The sequence below is a fragment of the Pollicipes pollicipes genome, unplaced genomic scaffold (assembly GCF_011947565.3).
Source record: "Pollicipes pollicipes isolate AB1234 unplaced genomic scaffold, Ppol_2.1 Scaffold_6686;HRSCAF=7923_pilon_pilon_pilon, whole genome shotgun sequence".
Taxonomy (NCBI): domain Eukaryota; kingdom Metazoa; phylum Arthropoda; class Thecostraca; order Pollicipedomorpha; family Pollicipedidae; genus Pollicipes; species Pollicipes pollicipes.
This window is the reverse complement of record NW_023596921.1, coordinates 15,996,018-16,019,373: the sequence shown is the minus strand read 5'-3', so window position 1 is coordinate 16,019,373 and position 23,356 is coordinate 15,996,018. Positions and strand designations below refer to the sequence as shown.

Sequence of the window (23,356 nt, the reverse complement as noted above, 5' to 3'; positions counted from 1 at the left end):
AACACTAGCCGGAGGAACCGGCGCGTGCCGGTTCCTCTGGCGACGCCGTGGCCAGGGCGCGGGCGACGACCTCCCGCTTGGCGCCTTTTAATTTGAGCCCGCCAACTGAATGCCTGCTATGTTCGTTTAACAGCTGGGATGGCTGTGTCAGCTGCAGCGACCCTAGGCGGGACCCGATCTACGCCACGCGCACCAGGTGGCGGATGCTCATGGACGTCAGTCAACCCAGCGGCCAGCGGTGAACACGTGCTAATTTCCAGATGCTTCGGCCTTTGTGCTGCTTCTAGTAGCCTGGGTTAAAGTCCTCTGTAATGAAGATGCATCTGTTTCCTGACGGTGGTACTAAGACCTAACGGTAATAATTTGGGACAAAGAAGTAGAAGTATATCCACGGCAGCGCCGTCCTGTATTGTAACGCCTCTGGATGGTATGTTAAGATGGTAAAGTGCATGTGCAAAGTAAGGCATGGCGAGTATTGAAAGGGAATTAAGATGACCTTGGTGCAGTGCTTAGATACGTGATGTTTGGTAAGTTAGCTAGGCTTTTTGTCAGCCGATCACATAATTTCTGATTAGTTTTCGGTCACAGATCTTGCTCACAGAGTCAAAAAGTTCAAATATTTGACAGACACCAGACTTGCCAGCCTTAACAGCATTATTCCCCAGCATACACGTGATCAGGTGACGCATATTTCTCACACTTTGGCCGAATAGAATTGCAATAAATCACTGGCTGTGAAATACATCAGCTTGTACAGATGAAGACTACACTATTCTCCAGAATGAAACATTTTTCTTAAGCAGCAGTTTCGGTTTGCATATCGGTTTGGTCAAAGTGTGTGAAACATGCTTCATCTGGTCATGTGCATGCTGGAGAACCGCTGTCGACGCTGGCTAGCATCTGGTGCCCGCCTTAAAATTCATTTTTTACTTCATGAGCAAGGTCCGTGACCGAAAATTTACCAAAAATACAACTCACTTCACGAGTACCACGCATATTCTTACTGTTATGAGGTCATTTCAATTCCCCATGAATGTTATGTTGTCAAACCAGGAGCTGGATGTGCGCCACATGCGTTGGCATTTTGCGTTATGAGTGACCTGATGTTGAAAGTTACTCACGGATAATATTTACATCACGTTTGATATTCATTTCACATATACCTTTTCAATATAGCGATGCGACGCGTCGGTGTTGGCGCTTGTTACGGAGCAATGCTGAAGTCTGAGCTGAAGTTTCGAAAAACACGCTGGGGTGCTGAACAGGAGAAAACGACCAAACCTACCTTTTTAATACTCATCAAACCGTGTTTTTTTTTGCCTGGATTTAACGACTTTCTTTTCAAACACGGGTGGGATGCCCGGAGACCCTGTCGCCAACTGCATAGCGAACTGCAACCAGGCACGGAACTAAAAACAACCATTTTCTTCGCGGCATCGATGGGGTTCTGGTAGAGAACGACTACCAAGCTCGGCTTCCAGCTTCGGCGGTGATATCAGCACATCCGCAGCGTGACAGTCGTCGGCTGAGCCGGAGGGTTAGTGGCGCTGCCGTGATATCAGCACGTCCGCAGCGTGCTAGCCGTCGGCTGAGCCGGAGGGTTAGTGGCGCTGCCGTGATATCAGCACATCCGCAGCGTGACAGTCGTCGGCTGAGCCGGAGGGTTAGTGGCGCTGCCGTGATATCAGCACGTCCGCAGCGTGCTAGCCGTGGGCTGAGCGGGATGATTAGTGGCGCTGCCGTGATATCAGCACGTCTGCGGCGTGACAGCCGTGGGCTGGGTCTGAGGACTAGTGGCGCTGCCGCTCGCGGCAGCGGCGCTGCAGCTCGTTTATTTTGCCCAGACGCTTTTTCGTCCATGATGTCTGACACAATCTCCAGTGATATGTTTATCGGCTGGCGGGAGAAAGAAAAATTGCATCTACTTATCGTTTGTAGTCCGAAGGAGCGAAAGGAATAAACTTTTTCTGAGTCTGCGGAGAACAGCGCGCGGCGACAGCACAATGGATCACAGCTCCACGGTCCAGGCGGGGGATTTTGAATAGACTGGACGTATGTGGTCGTCATTTGATGGCTGGTTTATAAGCAAACTTCGAACAGATGATTTACAGTACTTACCTAACCTCACGGAGCTGTCCACAAGCAGAGCCGAAGCCTGCCTGCTTTAGCCCCCCCCCCCCCCCCCCGTCCTTATGCCACAGCAGTCAGTACCGCTGGGATCAGCGTCAATAGTTCGTCAGCTTGGAATTTTCTCTCTTTCTCGCTTTTGAATGGGGCTGTAGAAATAGGGCCCGCATTTTCCACCTGGACCTCGAAGAAAGGACCTCATACAAGACTTGCACTGGCAACAGCCAATGTGACAAACCCAGTCAAGTGACGAAATATCCGTGATGTGTGCATGCGTCATGCATAATTCGCACTAGTCGACCTCTATTCAGTGATGGTGTAAGTCAAGGGCCGTTGGCTATCAGTGAACAAGCGCAGACTTCTTCCCTGAACCAATTTTGTGACAGACCTAAGCTTCCGGTTGTGAGTTCTACCCACACTACTACCGGGATAAGCGAACGGAGACTACCCGCAGGCCAGCCCCGGGCAGTCAGCTCCTCAGCACGGACCCGCCTGCGCTGGGCCGGAGGCTGGTCCCCGTTGCCCTCGTCCCGCCAGCCGGGCCAGCACGCTCCTCAGCATTCCCGCTGGCGCTGGGCCGAGGCTGGTCCCGTGCCCTCTCCCCCAGCCGGGCCCGACAGAGCTCCTCAGTACGGGCCAGCTTGCTGCGGCGGCTGGTCCCGGTTCCCTCGTTCCCGCGTCCCGGTGCCCCCAGCTCCTCAGCACGTCCCTCTTGCTCTTTCCTTAGGCTTTCCCTTTCCCTCTCCCGTGCCATTCTCCCTTCCCACGAGGTCCTCAGCCACCCGCTGTCTCTGGAAACCGGCGGCTGGCCCCGTGCCCTCGCACGGCTTGGCATGCAGCGCCAACTCATGGTCCCCGTCGTCTCGAGCCCAGCACGGACTCCGGCCTCGGCAGCTGATGGGCGACCGACAGGCTGCTTTGTTGGCGTGAGCCGACAGCGCGGGTGCGACCTGACCTGACCTGACCTGATCGGTCCGCCAGGAGGGTTGCCGGTCAGACGGGAGGACTGGTACCGGGTGGTGCAGTGCCCACTGGTCAGCAGCCGGGACTGGATGGCATCGAGTGGATTGAACAGCGCTAAAGATAGTCACGTTCAGCTCACGAGAATGTTTCACGTTTCAAAATATTAAAGGAAGCATCAGACAAAATGAAACATCATCTCACGTAACTACTGGTATACTCTTCAAGTGGAAAAGATTGCTGTGGACAGCATAATTGTTTGTTTTGCGAATATGGTCCTCAACGCGTCATGGTTTCAGTACGTCATGGTATCTTGCACAATATTGATCAAGAGCCAATTGACGGCCGTTGTATCCGGCAATCGCGCTCACGTATGCCGGGTAATGAACGTCTCGACAATACATGTTTTTGGCCTTGATCGCCGCATGGCTTCTGGAATAGCAGGATGTGAATTACATTATTATGACGTCATTAATGCCAAGTGCGACTTTGAAATACCCTCCGCGATATATCTTTCCCCATTTTCGCGGGCGTGTGGCTGAAAAACTAGAAGGGCTTAGATTTCAATAAGTGCAGGGATTGTGAAGCAGCACTGAAAGTTTCTCAAGATGGCCATTTCAGTTCAAAACCCCATATAAATATGGAACACTCCCTTGAAGCATGTGGGGCGTCGCAACGTCTTACATCTTCCTACTTCGCTTCTACCCCATTTTCATGTATTTAGTCCTTATGTCCTGTGTGTTCGCCAAGTTGGGCTGAACATGACCTCCTTAGAGGAAGCACGATCCCTTCAATATGATCGTTTTTAGCCTAAATGCTACAACCAAAAACGACGCCAAAACGCCACTGTTTTCATCACCTGACATGTTTTCGGTTCAAGGAAATATTTATTGGAACTGCATGTTTCTGAAATCATCATGAGAAAAATCGAACAACATTCAACAAATAGCATTCGCAAGGCCCACGCAGCATGCCTATCCCGGATGTTTTGCTTTCCCGTCACAAGCCGTGCCAGCAGCGGAACCGCTTACGGCCAGAGCGGTTGGACTGGATGGGGCGGACTCCCTCTGCATTTCTCAAGAACAGCCTGGCCGAATTCAAAGATTCAAATCCGCAATCAACAGCGCCGTGACGCCGGGTTTCAGACCACAAAGCAAACTAAACTAAGTGTACATTAACGTCACAGGTCAAGGTCGTATGGAAAATGTTACTTTAGAATATCTGAGCACTTCCGCAACACATTGTATTCAGAAGCGTATCTCATGGTGTGACATAATTGCGCCCTGAGCAAAATGCCACATATGAAGGTATCCAATTGCATGCGCGCCACACCAGGCCGACAGCCAGGGTCACGTGCCGTGCAAATGAGAGCTGGAACCTTGGTCTGTACGTATATTATGGTCTACTTATTTCCGCCGTATTCGGACCATCTAAACACAAAATGTGAGAGCTTAGCCGCAATTATAGGCGTCCGACACGTAAGCATGAGCTGTTACTCGTTCATAAACCGCCTATGGTCAAGGCCAGTTGGATGGACTCGGTGGCAAGCATGCCAAAAAGCTGATAAACGGTTTTTGCTACCCTGTCACCGCCCCGCCGCGGCAGACTTGAGCCGCGCCGCCCGCCACCGTGGGCCCTGTTTCACGTTGGCGCGGCCAGCACGCGCTGTGATGCATTTCAGTCCAGGGCCTGTTCTTGCTTGTTCAGAAAAAGCTATCCACCTGATGTGAAGTTATCAACAAATTTCGATACAGTTGTTGGGGCACGGCGAGAGGTGCCCACCAGTCAGAAGATGTCGCAGGATTGGAGCCTGACTAAGGTGGATGCTTTGATGACGGTTTAGGTGGGGCTCCAAGCACAAGCATGATTTTCAGAAAGCTGTTGTGATTGGGCCATCTCATTAGTCTAGGACAGGTGCATCTTACATCCGTCCCTCTTAAATTGACCCTCCAAAGGTTTTTCCTGGATGGTTTCCGAACGGCGCAGCGTAGCCGCGCCAAATTTTGCATAGCTGTCGACGACTAAATAGCGGATCGTTTGACATGCAAAATTGAGATGTACCTTGTAAGGTCGCTGAGCTGTGGCAGGACAAAGTCAGGGCCATGGTTGCAGCGAAGTCAATTTCTAGGGAATCGTTCATTCTGATACAACAACGGGGTGTGTAGACGAAGCCACACATCTCTGAGATGCTTTCTTAGGCAACACAAATGTTGAATGAGCAAATTACGTGGACCTAAGGTCAGGTATGAAGGTCAGACCGAGGTCAAAACCAATATGTTTTATTGCTCTAGTGCTTGCTGTATAGGATAGTTGCTGATGTTCATTGTGAGTTTATTCATAGCAGGGAACACATTCTACATATTTCATAGACTTCTTAGAGGTCAGAATATGTTATTGACCTAAATCGACCCAGGTCAACATTTTGTTTTAGAAGCATACTGCCTAGCGTAATCTTTGTCGCTTATTCAAGTGCAAAACTCAGAGCAATCTTGTATGATTTTGGTCGCCACAATCTTCAAAATGTCAAACAAGGCCCCTGACCTTAAATGAGCATGAGATCTTTGGCTTAGAAACAGTAGTTTCGGTTCTGGGGGCACTTTGGGGACCAAGCTGGAATTTGACCTTGTTTGACCTTATTTGACTCGTAGGTCATGACCTAGAAACCTCAAAATTTGACCTAAGTGAGTTCAGGTACAGGTAAATACACCCTCTGAATTTGGTGTCTCTAGCCCTCTTAGTTCTGGAGATCTCCGGGGGTCAATTGCCCCCCCCCCCCCCCCACCGGAGCGAAGGGTATCAAGCCGGCCACCCGGGCGCGAGTTAATGGCCAGTTTGTCATCTGGTATCGCATTACGCTACTGACGACAATTTTTCCTCCAAAAATTTGGTCGGTGACAAAAAGTACACTTCTACCACCCCTGGGCCGTCATGGATGCTTGGGTAGGCCCGAAATAGTCTCCACAAAATGGTATGCATATCTTCGCGGGCGTGTATCTGAAACTAGATGGGCTTAGGTATAAAGAAAGGCAGGGCTAAGAACTGCACCGAATGGCCTTCAAGACGGCTACTTTAGTTCAAAACCTTTTACAAATGTGGAACACTCCCTTTAAAATATATGCGAGGAAGGGCCTGTCTGGTCCCCTTGCTGTCCTCCGTGATATGGACTGGTGCTCCGAACTAATGTGCTATTATGGTCCAAAGCTTTGGAAGCGTAGTGGGGCACTTGAAAGAAAAAACGAAAGTAGACCGCACCCTTCCTTCAGCGGTCTTAATGTTGTATACATTACTCGTGTTTGAATTCTGGGGATGCAATAAGCCTAAGATGTGCTTACAAAATATCTTGTAAGTCAGTGTCGGATGCGCTCGCCTACCGTATGCGATCATCATTTTGTAAAACTCGAGTCGGATTACTTGGACTAGAGTCTTCCGTCTCCCAAATAGCTTTTTGCCCGTCAGTCTATACCACTCCATTCATTTATTTGTATAAAATATGTCCAGTTCTGATCTAATGCAAGGATTTTAGTTTACTTTTAACTCTCGACAACTTACTAAATCATAAACCAGTTGTTATCGCGAAAGCACACTTATTTGGGCACCAAAAAGAACATCGAGCTATCACTGGGTGTCGTTAGATTTGGCCTGACGTCTTAAGCTGGTAGTCTTGCGAACGCGACTTGCATATACTTTTGATCCATGTACTACGTGAAAATATCCAAAGGTAATCCCAAACATACCGTAGATAGATTTACTTCATGAGGTTTGTCACGCGTGCGACATCCTTGCGAGGGATTCACCAGCCAGACGTAAGAACTGTTCTGATGAATGTCAATCTTGTTATCGCCGACTAAACTCGCCAGTAATGAAATAGCTCCAGTGCTGATAAGAGGGGATTTTTGCCAAGCCTGATCCTCGTTTGAGGATAAGCCGACATCGGTCGCTTTCATCGACTACGTGTCTGTCCGGACTGCCATAATTTCGGATACGTACACTTAAGGACACTGTGCACGCGTGCACGTTTAGGTCTCCCAGAACGACGTTGGTCGTATGGAACATATTACGCCGTACGCCACTCGATACACATTCACTGGGTTGACTTAACAGCTTATCGTGAATATTTCCATTGAGAAGGCTTCTTTTCTCTTTTGTACCAAGAGCACGCGATTGCGTTTGCCCGAATGTAGTTGGCGACCTTGACCTCGGACAGGGCTCTGGCGACCTCTGGCAGCGGTGACACCTGCGTCGCTGTTTCAGGCATGCCTCGTCACTGGGTGTATGGCGTAGTGCTGGCGCTGGTCGTCGCCCTCTGCTACCACAACGCCCTGCAGTGCGACTTCGTGTTCGATGACGTCAGCGCGGTCAAGGACAACCGCGATCTGCGGCCGCACACACCGCTCGCCAACCTGCTGCACAACGACTTCTGGGGCACGCCCATGGAGAAGGTAACCTGCGCGTGGGGCGCGCAGGAACTGGTGGACTGAATATATGGTTTTGGTTTGCGTAAAACCATGCAGTCAGGCAGCCTGTGCTGGCAACAAGATTTTTATAGATAAGAAAAGTCGTGTAACTCTACTACTAATAACTATAAGCTATATTACTATAGGCAAGATATATGATTTATATAAGTTATGTAACTTTACTGCTAACTACTTATATATAACTTGCTCTAGCCATCTGCCCAACACTAGACAATTACTTCAGGATAAGCACGTACGTTTTGGACCACTTAAAGCACTGAAAAACGGTGAAAACATGTGTTGCGTGTGCATACGTGTGAAAATGAATCATTTAACACTGAAACGTCAGGCCAATGAAGAAATACCAAACATCAACGAGTTACTTTTTGGTTTAAATGATGAACAGACGACCGTAATGAGAAAACTAGTAAGTAGAACCGTAACTAGATCAAATGCAGAAAAGCTGTTGAAATACACTTACGCCAAGGCCTTTATATATATATATATATATATATATATATATATATATATATATATATACATGCACCGAAACCGTACAAGCCAGTAGCGAGCCTCAGGTCTAAGTATCTGTATGTGGTGAACCCCTTGATAAGCTGCCATGACTACCGCGGTGAATCATCACACCGCTGTTAGTGTTCGCGCCTCCTCATCTCACGAGCACTCAAGACTTTCTGCATAAGCTTAACAACCAACTTTGCTCAGGACTCCTGGCCGGCTTTATAGTGTTTTCCGTTCAAAGGGTAAATTTGTATGTCAACATCCCGTCTAGCCCGAGTCTATTGAAGTCAATCTCAAAGTTATGAAACATACATGAACAAAGTTGATGCCTCCGGTTTAACTCTTGGTGGTATGAACTTGCCCCTGACTCTCTGCTCCAATGATAATCACCTACGCCTCAGTCAGCTATGCTTCAAATAAACTGTAGGCATTGCTGTGGGTCCGAAGAAGGCGCACCCTTTGCTATAGCATTCATGGAAGTCATTGTCTCACTTGTTTAGACGTCAAAGACCTCCCAGCATTACACGGTGATGTAAATGTGTCAATTCATGTGACATGGCTCAGGCCAACCAGATGAATGGTACGTTAGGTTTCCAGAAGAAATATGATAGAAAGAACAGACACAATAAATGAAAGTCAGATTCCATTTCCAGATACTTTCATGCAGTTGAAGAATATATATAAATCACTGAACTACATGAAACCAGTGGCAGCACCTATTATTAGTCGGTCTGCGCTAGCACATCCTACAGAATGCGAGCGTATTGTGCTGTACTCGCAATTTCTACGCTGTCAGCATCTCGTTCAAGCACACACACAAGAACGTGGCATGGCCAAAACTGAAAGGTTTATTTTTGTTTGAACACATATCCAAATAGGTTCATTCAGAGACCTTAACAGTAGTCACCCACAACAAAACGACCCGCCGGAGAAACACGGCAAGCAATCAATAAAAGTGAAACAAAAGACGTCTCTACCATCCGTCGATGACACGCTTGCACACGCCGATGATTAAGATATGGTTAAAAATTAGTAAACAAGGGCCCGATAACGGAACCCTTTTATTGTTGAGCTTCAGTCACAGAATCATGCGTTCAGGTTACACTCGAGGCAGGATGCAAACACGTGGATGACATCAGCGTTACGTGCATTCGTTGCGCCTCCTTTGCCCGAAGTGAAACCGAATTATTAGTGGAGCCAAATGTGGAGATCGCTCGTTCGTATATATTTTTCGTCTTCGGTTTGGTGCACGCATAAGGCACGAACTGTGATTTAAAATTCAGCAAAATCGCTAAAATCTAATAGAAAGGGATAACAAAAGTTTTGATTTTGGCAGATGAGAACACTTGAGCGTGCCGAAACAAGTCGAGATAAAGGCTGAGGGTTCACAACGCTGATCACATCGCTTCCTCTTCTTGTCTGAAACAAATATTACATCCCCGCTTAAGACAGGCTGTTAGAACAAATATAGCTGCCGAATGCCGCGGGAAAAAATGCAAAGTGGTAGTTCTCTTCTGGATTGGTCGAAAGAGGCCGTTTGTTTTGAGTATCTTACCATTTAACAAAACAAACATGAATCCTTTTCTTGAAAGTTGACTCAGGTAAAAGCTATAGGTACTACCATATGCATGCTTTGATTTTACCACAGATTTCCGGAAAGTCATTTCTTTAAATTTTCTTGTGAATCCCCTGGAGGCATCTTTCTAACGTTAACCTTGTCGTCATGTCCCTTTCAAGGTGCATTTTTCGCGGTTGTCGTATATTTAAACTTAGTCATACGGACCGTTGATAAAAAGTCTGTTTATTACGTAGTTAGATTACATAGCGCCCTTGAACACAATTGCTTGTGTCATACATTATTTCAAGATGCGTTGAAATGTTTGTCAGATTTGTTCATATAGCCATTATCAAAAGATTTCAACAGAAAACAGTTCGCTTGAACGGACTGATAGACATTCACGAACGTGGTCACAAAGGCTTTTTGGGGCCGATTTTAAATGAATCTGCTCACTCCTGTTTTGCGCACTGGTGACGTCAACTAAGTTACCTAGTGTTTATTGTACGCAAAATAGGGGAGTGCTTAGAAAGTAAGTTTTAATACGTTGTGTGAAACTACCACGTCTAATGTGATATTCAGAAACAGCGCCTTGAAGGCAACTGGTTAGGAATTGCTGCCCCAGTGCGGTTTTGGACCGCAGTTTCGGTTTATTTCCATACCTGCCGGCCTGCAGAGTTCAATGCTTTCCAGGCTGCCCCCGGTCGGCGGCTGCCACTGCTACTGTAGTGGTCGGGCGGCGAAACAGTCGGTTCACGTTTGTCGACCTCCCCGAGGTCCGTGGCGGCTTATCAGGGAGTGTCTGTCACCGGCGGCCTGCCAGGGAGTGCCTGTCACCGGCGGCCTGCCAAGGAGAGCCTGTCACTGGCGGCCTGCCATGGAGTGCCTGTCACTGGCGGCCTGCCAGGGAGTGCCCGTCACCGGCGGCCTGCCAAGGAGTACCAGTCACCGGTGGCCTGCGCTGACTTCTGCTTCCAGGGCGGCCGACCGCGGCTGCTTAGTATGCCGCCAGCCGGCTCTTGCCCCAACTGCTACCGTAAATTGTCTTATTTACGACGACATCACTTATCTGCGGCATTTACATTAGCCGCCCGTGCCAGGGACGCTTCCGGCTCCGGTCCCGGCGTTGTGGTCAGGTCAGGGGACGAACACCGCCGCTGCCGGTAACTGGCAGCGGGTCGAGAGGTCAGAGCGGCCGGACCTGGTGCCACGGGACGCAGTAGGTCGCAGCTCGAGAGGTCACAGCGGCTGGACCTGCCGCCACGGGACGTGGAAGGTCGCGGGTCGAGAGGTCAGAGCGGCTGAACCTAGCGCCACGGGACCCGGCCGGACACGTCTTCGAATTGACGTTGGTTCACGGCCGAGGCCGGGTAGCGTGTCTGATTTGTCCGACGACCGGCACTGGTGTGGCTCTTACCTCGCCCATCGCGGCGTGACTTGCAGGAGTAAATACTCAGGTCAGGCCGCCAAACAAACCTCGCAAAAAGTCGGTTGAAGTGTGCGTGCCTTACAAGACCAGACGCTGCTGCACGACTGCGAGCTCTTTTTCGAACACCTTTCCGTCCCCCCCCCCCCCCCCCCCACGTCGACATTATCCCCACCCGTTCCGTGTCCTCATTACTGTTCATTGCCCTCCTTTCCTCCCCTCGACCTCCTCACGTCGATCCCCGTGGATCGTACCCAATTGTCGCGCTCCTCGTAGACATTTCTACCATCTCCCGGCGGGCGCCAACTGTTTTCGCACCGGGCCGTAAACAAACGAGCCATGCCCGCTGCCGATGCCCCGCGTATTTAGCCGAGCCCGGCGGAGAGGTGAGGCTGGAGGCCACCTCAGGGCGATCGATTGGTGCTGACGACCTTCAGGGGTGGCGGCCGCGGCGGCGAAGGATGGCGTAGTGCAGCAGCCTTGTGTGTCAGTGTGCAGTTTCAGACTTTGAAATATGCCAAACCGGGTGCTGTCTCTGAATGGCCGTATACGTCACATTGCTCAGATTGGCCGTGTGTGTGGTATTGCTGGAGGTGTCTCTGATTGGTCTATGCGTGGCATTACTGGTGATGTCTCTGATTGGCCGTATGTGTAGCATTACTGGTGATGTTTCAGGAAAATCGCTCCATCGCAAAACTGTCCCTCAGAAAAACTTACTCTTAGAGTAAGCGATAGAAATCGAGAGAGATTTCATTCTTAGAGTGATAGATGAAAATTCAGAAAAGCTCATTTATAGAGTGAATGGTTATTTTTCCTCGATATCGTTCGAAGCGCCAACGACACGACTCTCGGGTCCACCTCATCCGTGTTGGCCGCGCCAACAGCTGCGCTGCATCCGGACAGTTTTACGAGCTGACCACTCACTGACCTGGTGCCGACCTGCACGCCAGTACTGTGAAGACCTCGAGAGGGCTGTTCCATCTCTAGTCCAGCCGGCAAATCGCTTTTGTAGTATTCAATTTTTCCATATTTGCACAATTCTCGGGGAAATGCTACCGCAGACCGAACCGTTACTGTTCCCGTTCTACCCTTATTGCCGCCCACTAATTTAGCTCCAGCTGTAAAGGAATGTGTCCGGCTATTGCCGAATGTGCCAAATTGAGGTTGGCCTCACGGGGGTGCTACCCTGATAAAACACTTTTGGGAAAATACACATGCATCTCTCCGCTATCGTCAGTAGCTTGCGTCGTGCGCGAAAAAGTGTTTGCACGGAAGTTAAGAGCATATTTAGTACCGTACCCTGAGATACGCCATGCCTAAGATGTGTACCTTCCACGGTGGTGCATGATGCCCCCCCCCCCCCCCCACCCACCCACACACACACAGTTTTTCATCGTTCACTTTGGAAATAAGTTATTCTGAGCGACGATTCTGCGCTGCGGTGGTGAATGGACATCCTAACGCATGTGTATGGTCACGATTTTCAGTGTTGGTGCATTGATGTCGGTTCGCAATTTTATGCGATACCTGTTATCGGTATCGTACGTTCATTGGGTATTCGACTCGCCGCACAGCCCTTGGGAGTCTCTGGATGACATCAATAAAGCAGCCCAAAGTGATTTTCTGAAATAGAAAATAACTGCTCGCATGAAGCCAACATACCCATGCGTTTGGGACGGTGTATTGTTGAAGACCATGCATCGGAAATTCTGCAGTGTCTTTAAAGACGCGTATGCGTTGCGAAATGAACTTCAGAAATGTTGAAACGCTTATAGGTCTACCATAAGACCTCGAGTGGGAAGCATTTAAACCCAATATAAAGCGTGATACATCGTGCACATGCTGCCTATCCCGAACCAGTGGCATTACGGTACGAAAACTGCACTTGGGGGATTCGCGAAAACCTCTGAGTTTGAAGTCATGCGACTCCTAACCTATCACCCCGGCTGCTGTGGCTTGAACATAGCAATATGCGAGGTCTGGAAGCGGACCCAGAGACTTGACTGTTTTGTGGAAAAGAATTATACTTTATTACGGATACGAACAAGACACTATTTCAGCAGAATTGTACACAACTCCCCTCATCACGGCCCATTCGATTGCAGCTAGGCATCGGAGTCATAACTGATTGCGCTGATTGCTGCGCCAGACGCCGCTCCACCCGGCCGAAAGCACGGCATGCATAGGGCAGCGGGGCTGATCAGCGCCACACGGCAGTCGGCCGCCAGAGCGCAGACGCTGGACCCGCTCGTCTGTTCCAGGAGCACTCTCACAAGTCGTACCGGCCGCTGTGTGTGCTCACCTTCCGCTGGAACTACTACCTGCACCAGCTGCGGCCCATGGGCTACCACCTGGTCAACGTGGTCCTCCATGCGCTGGTCTGCGTCATGTATTTCAGGTCAGTGGTGCGCGCTGACGGCTGCCGTTCGTAGCGATTAAGCGCGCTACGTGGTCGGCTTATGGGCTCGGGAATTAGCATTGACCCTCGCAGTGCGCAGCAGCGTCTTGAACCACTCGCGTTCGTTTCATTCATGCGTGGTGTTAGGTGCTTAGTTGTTTCTTTTGTAGGCTATTTTTGTTGCCTCATGCTGTGCTGGTCAAAATGGTATGGTTTTCATTCGGTCTTGCACTTACCAACCGTTTAGGTGTAAGTGCAAAATAGGTGCCGTTTTATTAAAACACTTAAACTAGCGTCAAGTAAACACTTAACCTAGTTGCATGCCAACTAGCGTTAATGCGGCTGAGCGTCATTTTAGCTGTGCCGATCAGTTGCCCTCGTCTGACCTGTAACGGAATGGGGGAGCTGGCCAACTGGCGATACTATGTTTGCAACGCAAGCTGCCTCGCGGGATGGCGGTTTTTGTGACAAAGCACGGAGCTGATTGAGAAGAACCAGTTCAAATTGATGCGTACTGTATGCTTTACGCAGTAAAACTGCCGGGGCCTCTTCGCATACTGTCATAATGCTAGCTAAATCATGTTGTTTTATTGCCATCATTATGGAAATGTTATTACTTTAATGCTGATAATGTAAGTATACTGTTGATAATGTTACTTTAATGATGGTTTTACCTTGATGGTGATGGTGCTACTTTAGTGATGGTGTTACCTTAATGGCGATAGTGTTACTTTAATTATGATGTCGTTACTTTAGTGGTGATAATGCTACTTTAATAACAGTCATGTTACTTAAATGATATTGTTACTTGACTGCTACCTTTACAATGTTACCTGCTATCTCAGCCACATACCCTATGCGGAATGTATGAGCATGACATAATTGAGTCTGAGCATACTGTGCAGATATCCGAAGTACGTTGGTCTTCGAGGGCTTTCATATTATTTCATCCACAACGTTAGTTCAGGCCACAAACTTTTGTTTGGGAGTTCTCCTGTCGAAATCGGGTCAGATGGTTCCTTGGTGGTGGCATTCCGAGACTTCCAATGGCCCCGCAGAGTTCAAGCGAAATCCATTCCGTGAAAATTGGGTGAAAGTTGTCGATTATCCAGCAATGATTCACCCACCGAACTTCGAGAACCAATCACAATCGCCGTACGCATTAACCTAGCGTCGAGAAAACACATTTGGGCATTGAATTACCACTCGGGGCAGTCCGCTCTGACGTCATGGCAGCGGGCTGTAGTGAGTCACCACTGTTCCCTCTGACGTCATGACAGCGGGCTGTACTGAGTCGCCATTGTCCCCTCTGACGTCATGACAGTGGGCTGTAATGGGTCATCAGTGTCCGGACTGGCGTCATGACAGTAGGCTGTAGCGAGTCACCATCCGTTCGCACTGACGTCATTACAGCGGGCTGGAGGGAGCTACCGCTGCTTCGCACTGACGTCATAATAACGGGCTGGAGTGAGTTACCACTGTTCGCACTGAAGTCATGACAGCGGGCTGGAGTGAGTTACCACTGTTTCGCACTGACGTCATGACAGCGGGCTGGAGTGAGTTCACCACTGCTTTGCACTGACGTCATAATGACAGCGGGCTGGAGTGAGTTACCACTGTTCGCACTGACGTCATGACAGCGGGCTGGAGTGAGTTACCACTGTTTGCACTGACGCCATGACAGCGGACTGGAGTGAGTTACCACTGTTGGCACTGACGTCATGACAGCGGGCTGGAGTGAGTTACCACTGTTCGTACTGACGTCATGATAACTGGCTGGAGTGAGTTACCACTGTTCGCACCGACGTCATGACAGCGGGCTGTAGCGAGTCACCACTGTTCCCTCTGATGTCATGACAGCGGGCTGTAGTTAGTCATCAGTGTTCGGGCTGACGTCATGACAGCGGACTGTAGTGAGCCACCAATACCTCAAAAGCTGACGGACTGGCCCAACCGCAGACTGCAAAACAACTCACTTGTCCCCTCTTCACCCCACGTCCTAAACGCTCGGCGACCTGGCCTGAGTATGTGCCACTGTTGCAGGCTATGCGCTCTGTTCGTGTCGGACGCGTGCGGCTTCCTGGCAGCCACACTGTTCGCCGTTCACCCGGTCCACACGGAAGCGGTGAGTTACGCAGAAGAAGTTCACGGGGGGGGGGGGGGGGCGTGATTTTGAATGAAGTGCTGTAACTGCTTGGTGGATTCTGTAACTGTCTGGCTAAACGAAGAGCGCCACTTTTGGAGCCTGTCGGGGCGGCGGACTGAGGGGGCAGCAGTGAGTAGGTTTTCCATAGCTTTTGGAGATTTTACACAAACCCCAGGCTGCTGCATGTAACTAACTTAGTTTGAAACAAGCTTTGCCCTTACAACGCAACGTGGTGCCGCCGTCAATTGGGCCAGCCACAAATAGCTGCTACTGCGTTTCTTGTATTGTGTTAAAGGGCGCGTGAATAGAAAAAGCGAATTGACGGAACAAATATTTCATTGTTTCACGTTGTCATACTGATAATGGGCACTGTCAAAGCGATGTGGACAATAGCAACATAAGCATGTTAACTCCATTCAGTCAACCATTGTTAGGCTGACCTTTAGTGCAATAGTGAGTAAATGGTGTGATGATAAACATGGTTGGAGTGGGTAGCGGGTGAGTCAATGTGCGGCAAAACTGAAGCTGAATTGGAGCCAAACATCTTCATTTAAACAGCATCATACTTCCATACACCATGATGGCAGTGGCTGGCATATGTTATATCCGCGTGCGACTAGGTACGAATGTTGCCAAAAGTCAGGAACGTTGTGACTATCAGAGTGCGCTCCGTGATCATTTCGCGAGCAGTGCCTTGGTGGAGCATGTACCTCACTAAACCAGCTGATATGTCGCTAGCGTATACCTGCGTTATAAAAGCAGCCTTGGACGAATCAGGCATCTACGCAAGCAATGCTTTCCAAAGCAAAAGTACTATTCGAGTAGAGTCACTATGCTAATCGTCATAGGAGAGAAAGCAAGGCCATAGTGCAACGTTTTGTTGAATTCGCGTGTGAATGGCCTCATATTTGTATATATAATATAGATATAGTGCAACGTTTGTGATATTCGCGTGTGAATGGCCACATATTATATATATATATATATATATATATATATATATATATATATCCTTAAATAGAGGATTTCAAGGTCTCATAACATTTATTACAACAGTATGTTGAAAAATTGGTATATTGCGCATATCACGTAACACACACACGTGGAAAAATAGGAATTATTAATTTCATGGAGGTGAGGAGGGATTCCAATGACATTTCTCTCATTTGAGCGGCTAGTTTAAGCCAAATGCCTGAGCTTTTCAGGTTTTCGAGAAATCTGACATTACTGATTAGATTGGACCCGCCCGGTCTAACCATGCTTAAAAAGTGCAACGAAGCGGGATACTCTCTTTACATATATTACAATTATCGAAGAGCACATGTACGTGTAAGGCCTTGACTTTACAGATCGGATCACGATGCAACGGGACTTTTCAGCAACGTGCGAACCAATCAGCGATCTATCTTATATTTGTCCGAGCACCATGGTCACTGCTGAGAATCGCTATGTAATTGACCGCATGCACGCACAAAATAGTTCAGCATAAATGAGGTTAAATGCACCCTCGCACTGACTGTTTCGAGGGTCTCCTGCCCTCTCGTACTGTCATATTTTTTAACAAGCTGCTCTGGAACTCCACCCAGGAGCGCTCAGTGTTTGTCTCCGTTTTGCAGGTGACAGGGGTCGTCGGCCGTGCCGAATTGCTGTCGTCTGCGTTTTTTATTGCGGCGTTTTTGTCTTACGTCAGGTCCACGAAGACACCACGAGGAACAGGTGAGAACAGGGAGGCGCCGTGTCATCCAGACTAGTTTTGTGTTCGATTTATTGCGCGACCGCTGCCGTGCTGTTTCGTTTGTGGTGTCGTATTCGGACCCGCGACACAAATATACGTTTTTTTTAGAAATCTGTCATTGGGCAGAAAGCACCGGTTTGGGAGCTACTTTGCTTTTGATTTCAGAAGGCCGTCAAAAACTGAAGGCCATGATGGGTGAGTTTGTTTATCCCATCCACAAGCCCCTGCGGCATAGCCGCATTGGGCTAAGCGCACTATCTTTTCCATATCATTTTAACTCACTTGTACCCTAACGAGTTATATTTCCGGGATGTGTTGATCTTTTATTATGCCGCCAAGAACATGGTTATGCCAAAAGGGGCATGTCTTTATGTCCCTCCCGGCATTTCCTAAAGTAACTAGCCGCTCTCCTATATCAATGATATTTTTTTTAGAAATCTGCTCGACTCGACCAGTTACCCATTTTGCATCGGTATCCATTGGAAAACCCATCAAAGCATCGACACGAACTGCTTACCATGCGGATGTTTACTATGGACAGCTTGTGATTGCAGCCATTGTTATACAACAGCGAACCACTGTGATGGAGCAACGCTGGAGAAATTCTGCTGAAAGACGTCGGTGACGAACGCTGGGTCTGTGCATTAACGAACAATACATTACATTATGGCCTACCCCATCAGTATTTGTAACGACCGTTCTGGCAACCCTTATTGCTGACTTGTAACATGACCTTGTGGTACACCAAGGACACGGCTCCGTACCTCATTACCTCAACATGTATATGCCTGTCGACCTGCCTGGCAAGCTATCTCATTTTAGCTCAGAAATCCAATTATGGTCCATGCTTTGATGCCCAAGACATTGTATACTAACACGGTGGAGTTAATTTGTGATTGCGCCTTATTTCACGTCATTGCGATGATCGGCATTTCCGACATGCGCTTATAAGGGATATGCTATCGCTGTTTCTGATAGCCTTAACAATGCTATTCAATGCGTCCAACCATTGCACAGGTTGCGATTATGTTGCTGCCATGGAAACGTATGCAAACGCATAACTGTCCAGCGGCCAGGGTAATCACATCCAGTGGAGTGATCATGCCTGCTTACGGCTGTGTTTAGTGCGATATTTGAGTTCGTTTCAAGCGCCAAGACGCTGAATACTGAGCAAGGAAATCCGTTAATTTCGGGTTTGGTTTGGATGTCACTATATAATCGGGCCCTAGCGGACCACGACCAAACACGGTCAATGTTAAGCAAGCGCATGACTTTCCTCATTATATGGAGGCATGTATGGCTGTTTTGGCACGCGAGGAATCGTTCGAGAAATAATTAAAAGGGCTGTCCCACATTTGCATGGGGTTTTGAACTGAGATAGTCAGGTTCAAGGGTGCTCCTTGCAGTTCCCAGTTACGCCCTTTCAGAGACTTCGAATCCTCTCGTTTCTGAGCCAGGCGCACGTTGGCTTGTGCAAACTATTTCGCGCTGCCTATTTTGAGGACACTCCGAAATTTATGACGTCACAGACACCTGACACGGACTCCGCCTGTGCAATGATCATATTGTGTTCAAAGTTAAGAAAATATGAGTATTGACTATACATGTTTAGAGGTAGTCAGCACGGATCAACGCATTCACGAGCAGCAGATGGCTTTCAAACAGCAAACCGCGTCAATTTTAACTCTCGACCATTGGCCGCGTTTTGTGATACAAAATGCAGGCATTTGGGCACTGCGACTAGACTTGACGGGCATCAGACTTAGAATCGAAAACTTAACAACAGCGCCGTGACCAAAGATGCAAATGCCAGTAAATGATATAAAATCACGGACACGTATGCGACAACACCACGATAAAGGGCAACGCACGCGCACGTGACGCTCGAAACATAAATGTGCACGTTAAGGCTGCCAACGTCAACCTGGCGCCCACCAGTGAGCCAGCCTGTCCGCTACAGTAGTGATTCTGACACAGCCATTCTGGTATTGTCTCCGATGTCAGAAAAGTGTTCCTTGGCGCAATAAAACGATGTCGCATCGCTACCATTTTACAGAATAATGAAGGTTACACGTGAGCTGTTGACATAACGCCTGATGTTTGCCCCACTATTACCAACTGTGTCACACGCCGTCTGCACGCTTTGCCATGCCGGTAATTATGGCTCCAATACAGTTGTTACTGGTCTGTGGGGCGTAGCTATATGAGTGAGCAGGGGCTTTTTCCACAACGTATTTCCGAAGCCGCTATAGCCATTTGGCTTATTGATATTCAACTGAAACTAGTACATCGCATCCATAGCTTTTCGGGGTGAAGGAAGACCAACGTCTTACCCGTTTCATTCTGTATTGTACCATAATGTATTGTAAATTGTCCGCATATGAATGAATTTGGCACTGTGGAACTGAAATTGTGCTGGCCACGACTGTCACAACTTTACTGGAACTCCTCACTACGGCAGTTTCAAATGCACTACATCAGCGGAATCCATGCTTTGCCTTAATTGAAATGTTGTTGTTGCGACCGTTGCAACAAAATATGTTACCATTCCCCATGGTAGAACGTGTACGGAATTCTTTGATGTTTTCAAGGGCTTTATTTTTTCCGATATGTTTTTTGGCGCAGGTGTGACAACCCGTGCCCTGTGAAAAGCGGCAGTTAAGGAGGAACTTTGTGCTGTCTGGATGAAATGTCCCTGGGTGAATAATGTGTACACTTCGCAATTCATACACTTCACACTTGGTATTGTCATGCGCACGCAAATTTAAGTACGGGCTGGTATTTTACACATTGGACGTTCCGAATGTGCAATAAAAGAACGTCAAATGTACTGAAATTCACTAGTAATTCCGTAAATTCTCCGCTGTAATTTCCGTAGCATATATCCCAAGCTTTCTCACACGGACCCACACTGTTATTGCGCACATTGCAAACGAGGTTACCCAGGATTAACCCTAAAATGTCGACCTCAAAGCTGGATGAACACCAAAATTTCATACATGACTCGTCGACGCGTGTTTAAATCAATCCGGGATTGTAGTCGCAATTTTGCAATATGGAGCGTTTTTCTGTTGTCAAGATGTTTTTGTAACTTGCCGCACAGATGTTGTCACAGATGATGTCACAGATGATGTCCCAGATGATGTCACAGATGTTATCTCCTTTTTGCCTCTTAAAGAACCAACCCAAAGTCCACGGCTGGGTGGTGTCGTATGACAAACATGTGCGAAGCTTTTCACTTTTTTCCGCGTGCAGCTTATGCGAAAACTTACGTCGATTGTACAATTCTCGCTATGATTTGTGCAAATCGTCAATGACATCCCTCGACCACAGCACGGCGCCATTGTCGCCACCAATTAAATGGCCACGACTGACGTATAGCGCTACTGAGCCAGCCTGGTGAAAAATGCGACGCCGTTCACCGTCGAAATGGACCCAAGGCAGGTTCTGTGATCACGCGCCGGGCGTAGGGCGTATTTAGAAGTATGGGAACAGAGGGGGGGATGTGGAGGTGGTCTGCCAAGCTCCGGTAGTGCCACGACGTTAACGGGGAGGAACAAGTGAGCTGCATGCCACCATGAGCATTCGCTGCCCCTGTGAGCAAGGACCGCGCGTGACGGAGGCTAATGACGGGTGACCTTTCCCCGAGGGCGCGACGATTCGATTATCCGTGAACACGAGCACTGGACTGATAAAGTCCGCGTGTCGTGGATAATGAGCATCACCGATGCAGTGAGTACCAGAGCCCTCCGCCCTCCGGACGTGAACGGACTGGCGGCCCGTACGCTGCACACGCGGCACGTCCTAGCGAATGGCGGCCTGTGCCCTGTGAAGAAAGCCTGATTCGCAGACATGAGGCGAGAGCCTGATGAAGCCCGGCAAAGGTGGAATGCGCGTAAACACGCACTGAAAAGCTGTGGTATCTCGCAGCCTGCGGACCCCTTCCTACGACACCTCCTGCTGTCCCTAATGTGTTTAATGGTAGGCAATGCAAATTGCACCATAACGAGGGGATGTTGTTGAAGTGAATACGTCAAGCAAGTATGATGTAAGTCAAGTACAATGACTAAGTCAGGCAAGCATGACGCAGAGAATCACGAGGCAGGCAGGAAGAGGACACCGCAGGCTAGGGCGGAACTCCTGTGAACTATAGGCGGTTTGTCCACCAACCCAGTTTATCGAAGTTCCCTCGGCAACCGTCAGCAGGTGTGCCCCAAGCTTTCATGCTTTAGGAGTGAATCACTGGCATAGTTCCCTCCCCTACCCTACCACAGTTTTTGGTGGAGAGTGTCGGTATGTCGGTACGCATGATATATCTCCGACGCCGCTGTCGAACGCTCACTTGAGACGTACAGAGGCATCATATCTTCGAGGCAAATCGTAGCGGAAGTTGAGAAAACGGAGCTTTAAATAGACCTCAGGTAAGCGTTAGATAAGTTGTGTCATTTCACAACATTGAAATTCATTGTCCCGTTTCGAACCCCATTGTCCTGTCAATATCGTGGCAAGTACGTAGATGTAACTGATCGTAAAAATGTATAGTATGATGAAATGTATAGTGTGTATAAAATGTATAGTATATAGTATTGGTACCGAATAAAATGTACAGTATATGACATAAAAATGTATGATCGTAGTAATGTATCAGTTAAACAGCCTTCATTCCCCTAGTAAAGTGTATCAGGCTTTCCTGGGTGATCTAACCGACAATGGAGGAGTCAGGTCCACGGTATGAGACATTCAACCAAAATGAATAATGCCCTCCGATTTTCGGACATGAGCAAGCGATATGAAATGATGGGCTGATTAAAGAGAAACACGACATGGCTACTCATGCACGAACGTAAAAGATCATGCTCGCTCTGCAATGACACACGTGAGTGCCCGCCCGATAACCCTCTCTCTCGCATCAGTCGGCGGGCAGTTTAATGCGCTTGTAACTCTGTTCACGAAGGATCGTCACGCGGGCCCCATATGGACGCGGGGGTCTGCAATAACAGACTGCAGACGCCCAACGGCTGGGAGCACTGGTGCAGTTTCGCGAAATAAGTTTAGAGGGAGGCTAAGTTGAACAAAATGCTGAACCTACCCCGAGAACAGCCTTCTGCCTGGATTTGGTCCGCCTTCTTTTCAAGGCTGGCGATGTCCCCCCCCCCCCCCGCTCAGGTAAATAATAGCTGCAGCCCTGGCTGGGACCGACGCGTCAGAGTGTAGCACTTGAACCATGCGTAAATCTTAGGTTTTTGGCAATAACACCAAAGTGATATCACCAGCCGGAAAAGAACAAAGAAAACAAGCTCAACGATCAGTTGATTAGATGCACAGCAGCAGGTGGTTTCAAAACGTGCAAGATATCCCCCGATCTTGCAATTCGTAATTTTCTGGCGCTAAAGCTGTCATTTTTGGCCCCTGTTCATGTATGTCAGAAACATTCGTCCGAAACGACAGGCACTACCGAACGTGAGGATGAACATTCCGTTAATTTGTTTTTCTTTCGATAGTGCATTTACGGCTGAACTTCTCCATGCTGTCTAGAATGGTAAGATAACGCTTCCCAGTGGGAGACCATCTGGTTGCAGCTGGAGTTTATAACGATTCCATTACTGATGTGGTCCGAAGCGCAGATCTTAATTTTGTGTTCGCCCAAATCAGGTCTCATTTTTTTTACAAGTGCTTTCCAGGCATATTTGAGACTTACGAGTAACATATGTAGGAGGACTAATTCTGATGTGGTTTGGAACTTGAGCAATTGAGAGGAACTCTTGGCGATGTCTCTGCTCTAGCGGTGGGATCACTGTTGGCCGACAGTTGCACGGCGTACAAGAACTGTGGCGTTACCAGCGTACACACAAGCCTGCCGCAGGGGACAAAAGAAGGCAGGCCATTTATAAACGCAATCAGGCACCTCACTGCTACCTTGAGTGACGTTGTTAGTGATGCGGCAGATGCGCCAAACTGCCCGTGGCATGATGTGTGGTAACCGGGCGAGGCAACCATGAACCCACCCGCTCCTCCATTCTGTTCCATCCGAGCCCC

The 23,356-nt window shown here is 48.6% G+C and overlaps 1 protein-coding gene across 1 annotated transcript in view; it reads left to right on the top strand.

Annotated features, from left to right (window-relative positions):
* The window catches only part of LOC119107976 (protein O-mannosyl-transferase Tmtc3), a 146,276-nt gene that overhangs the window by 82,578 nt on the left and 40,342 nt on the right, over window positions 1-23,356 (top strand). The window contains exon 3 of the mRNA XM_037231564.1: window positions 7,339-7,526. Coding sequence (XP_037087459.1) covers window positions 7,341-7,526 — 186 coding nt within the window. The 5' untranslated portion in view covers window positions 7,339-7,340. The remainder of the gene's footprint in view (window positions 1-7,338; window positions 7,527-23,356) is intronic.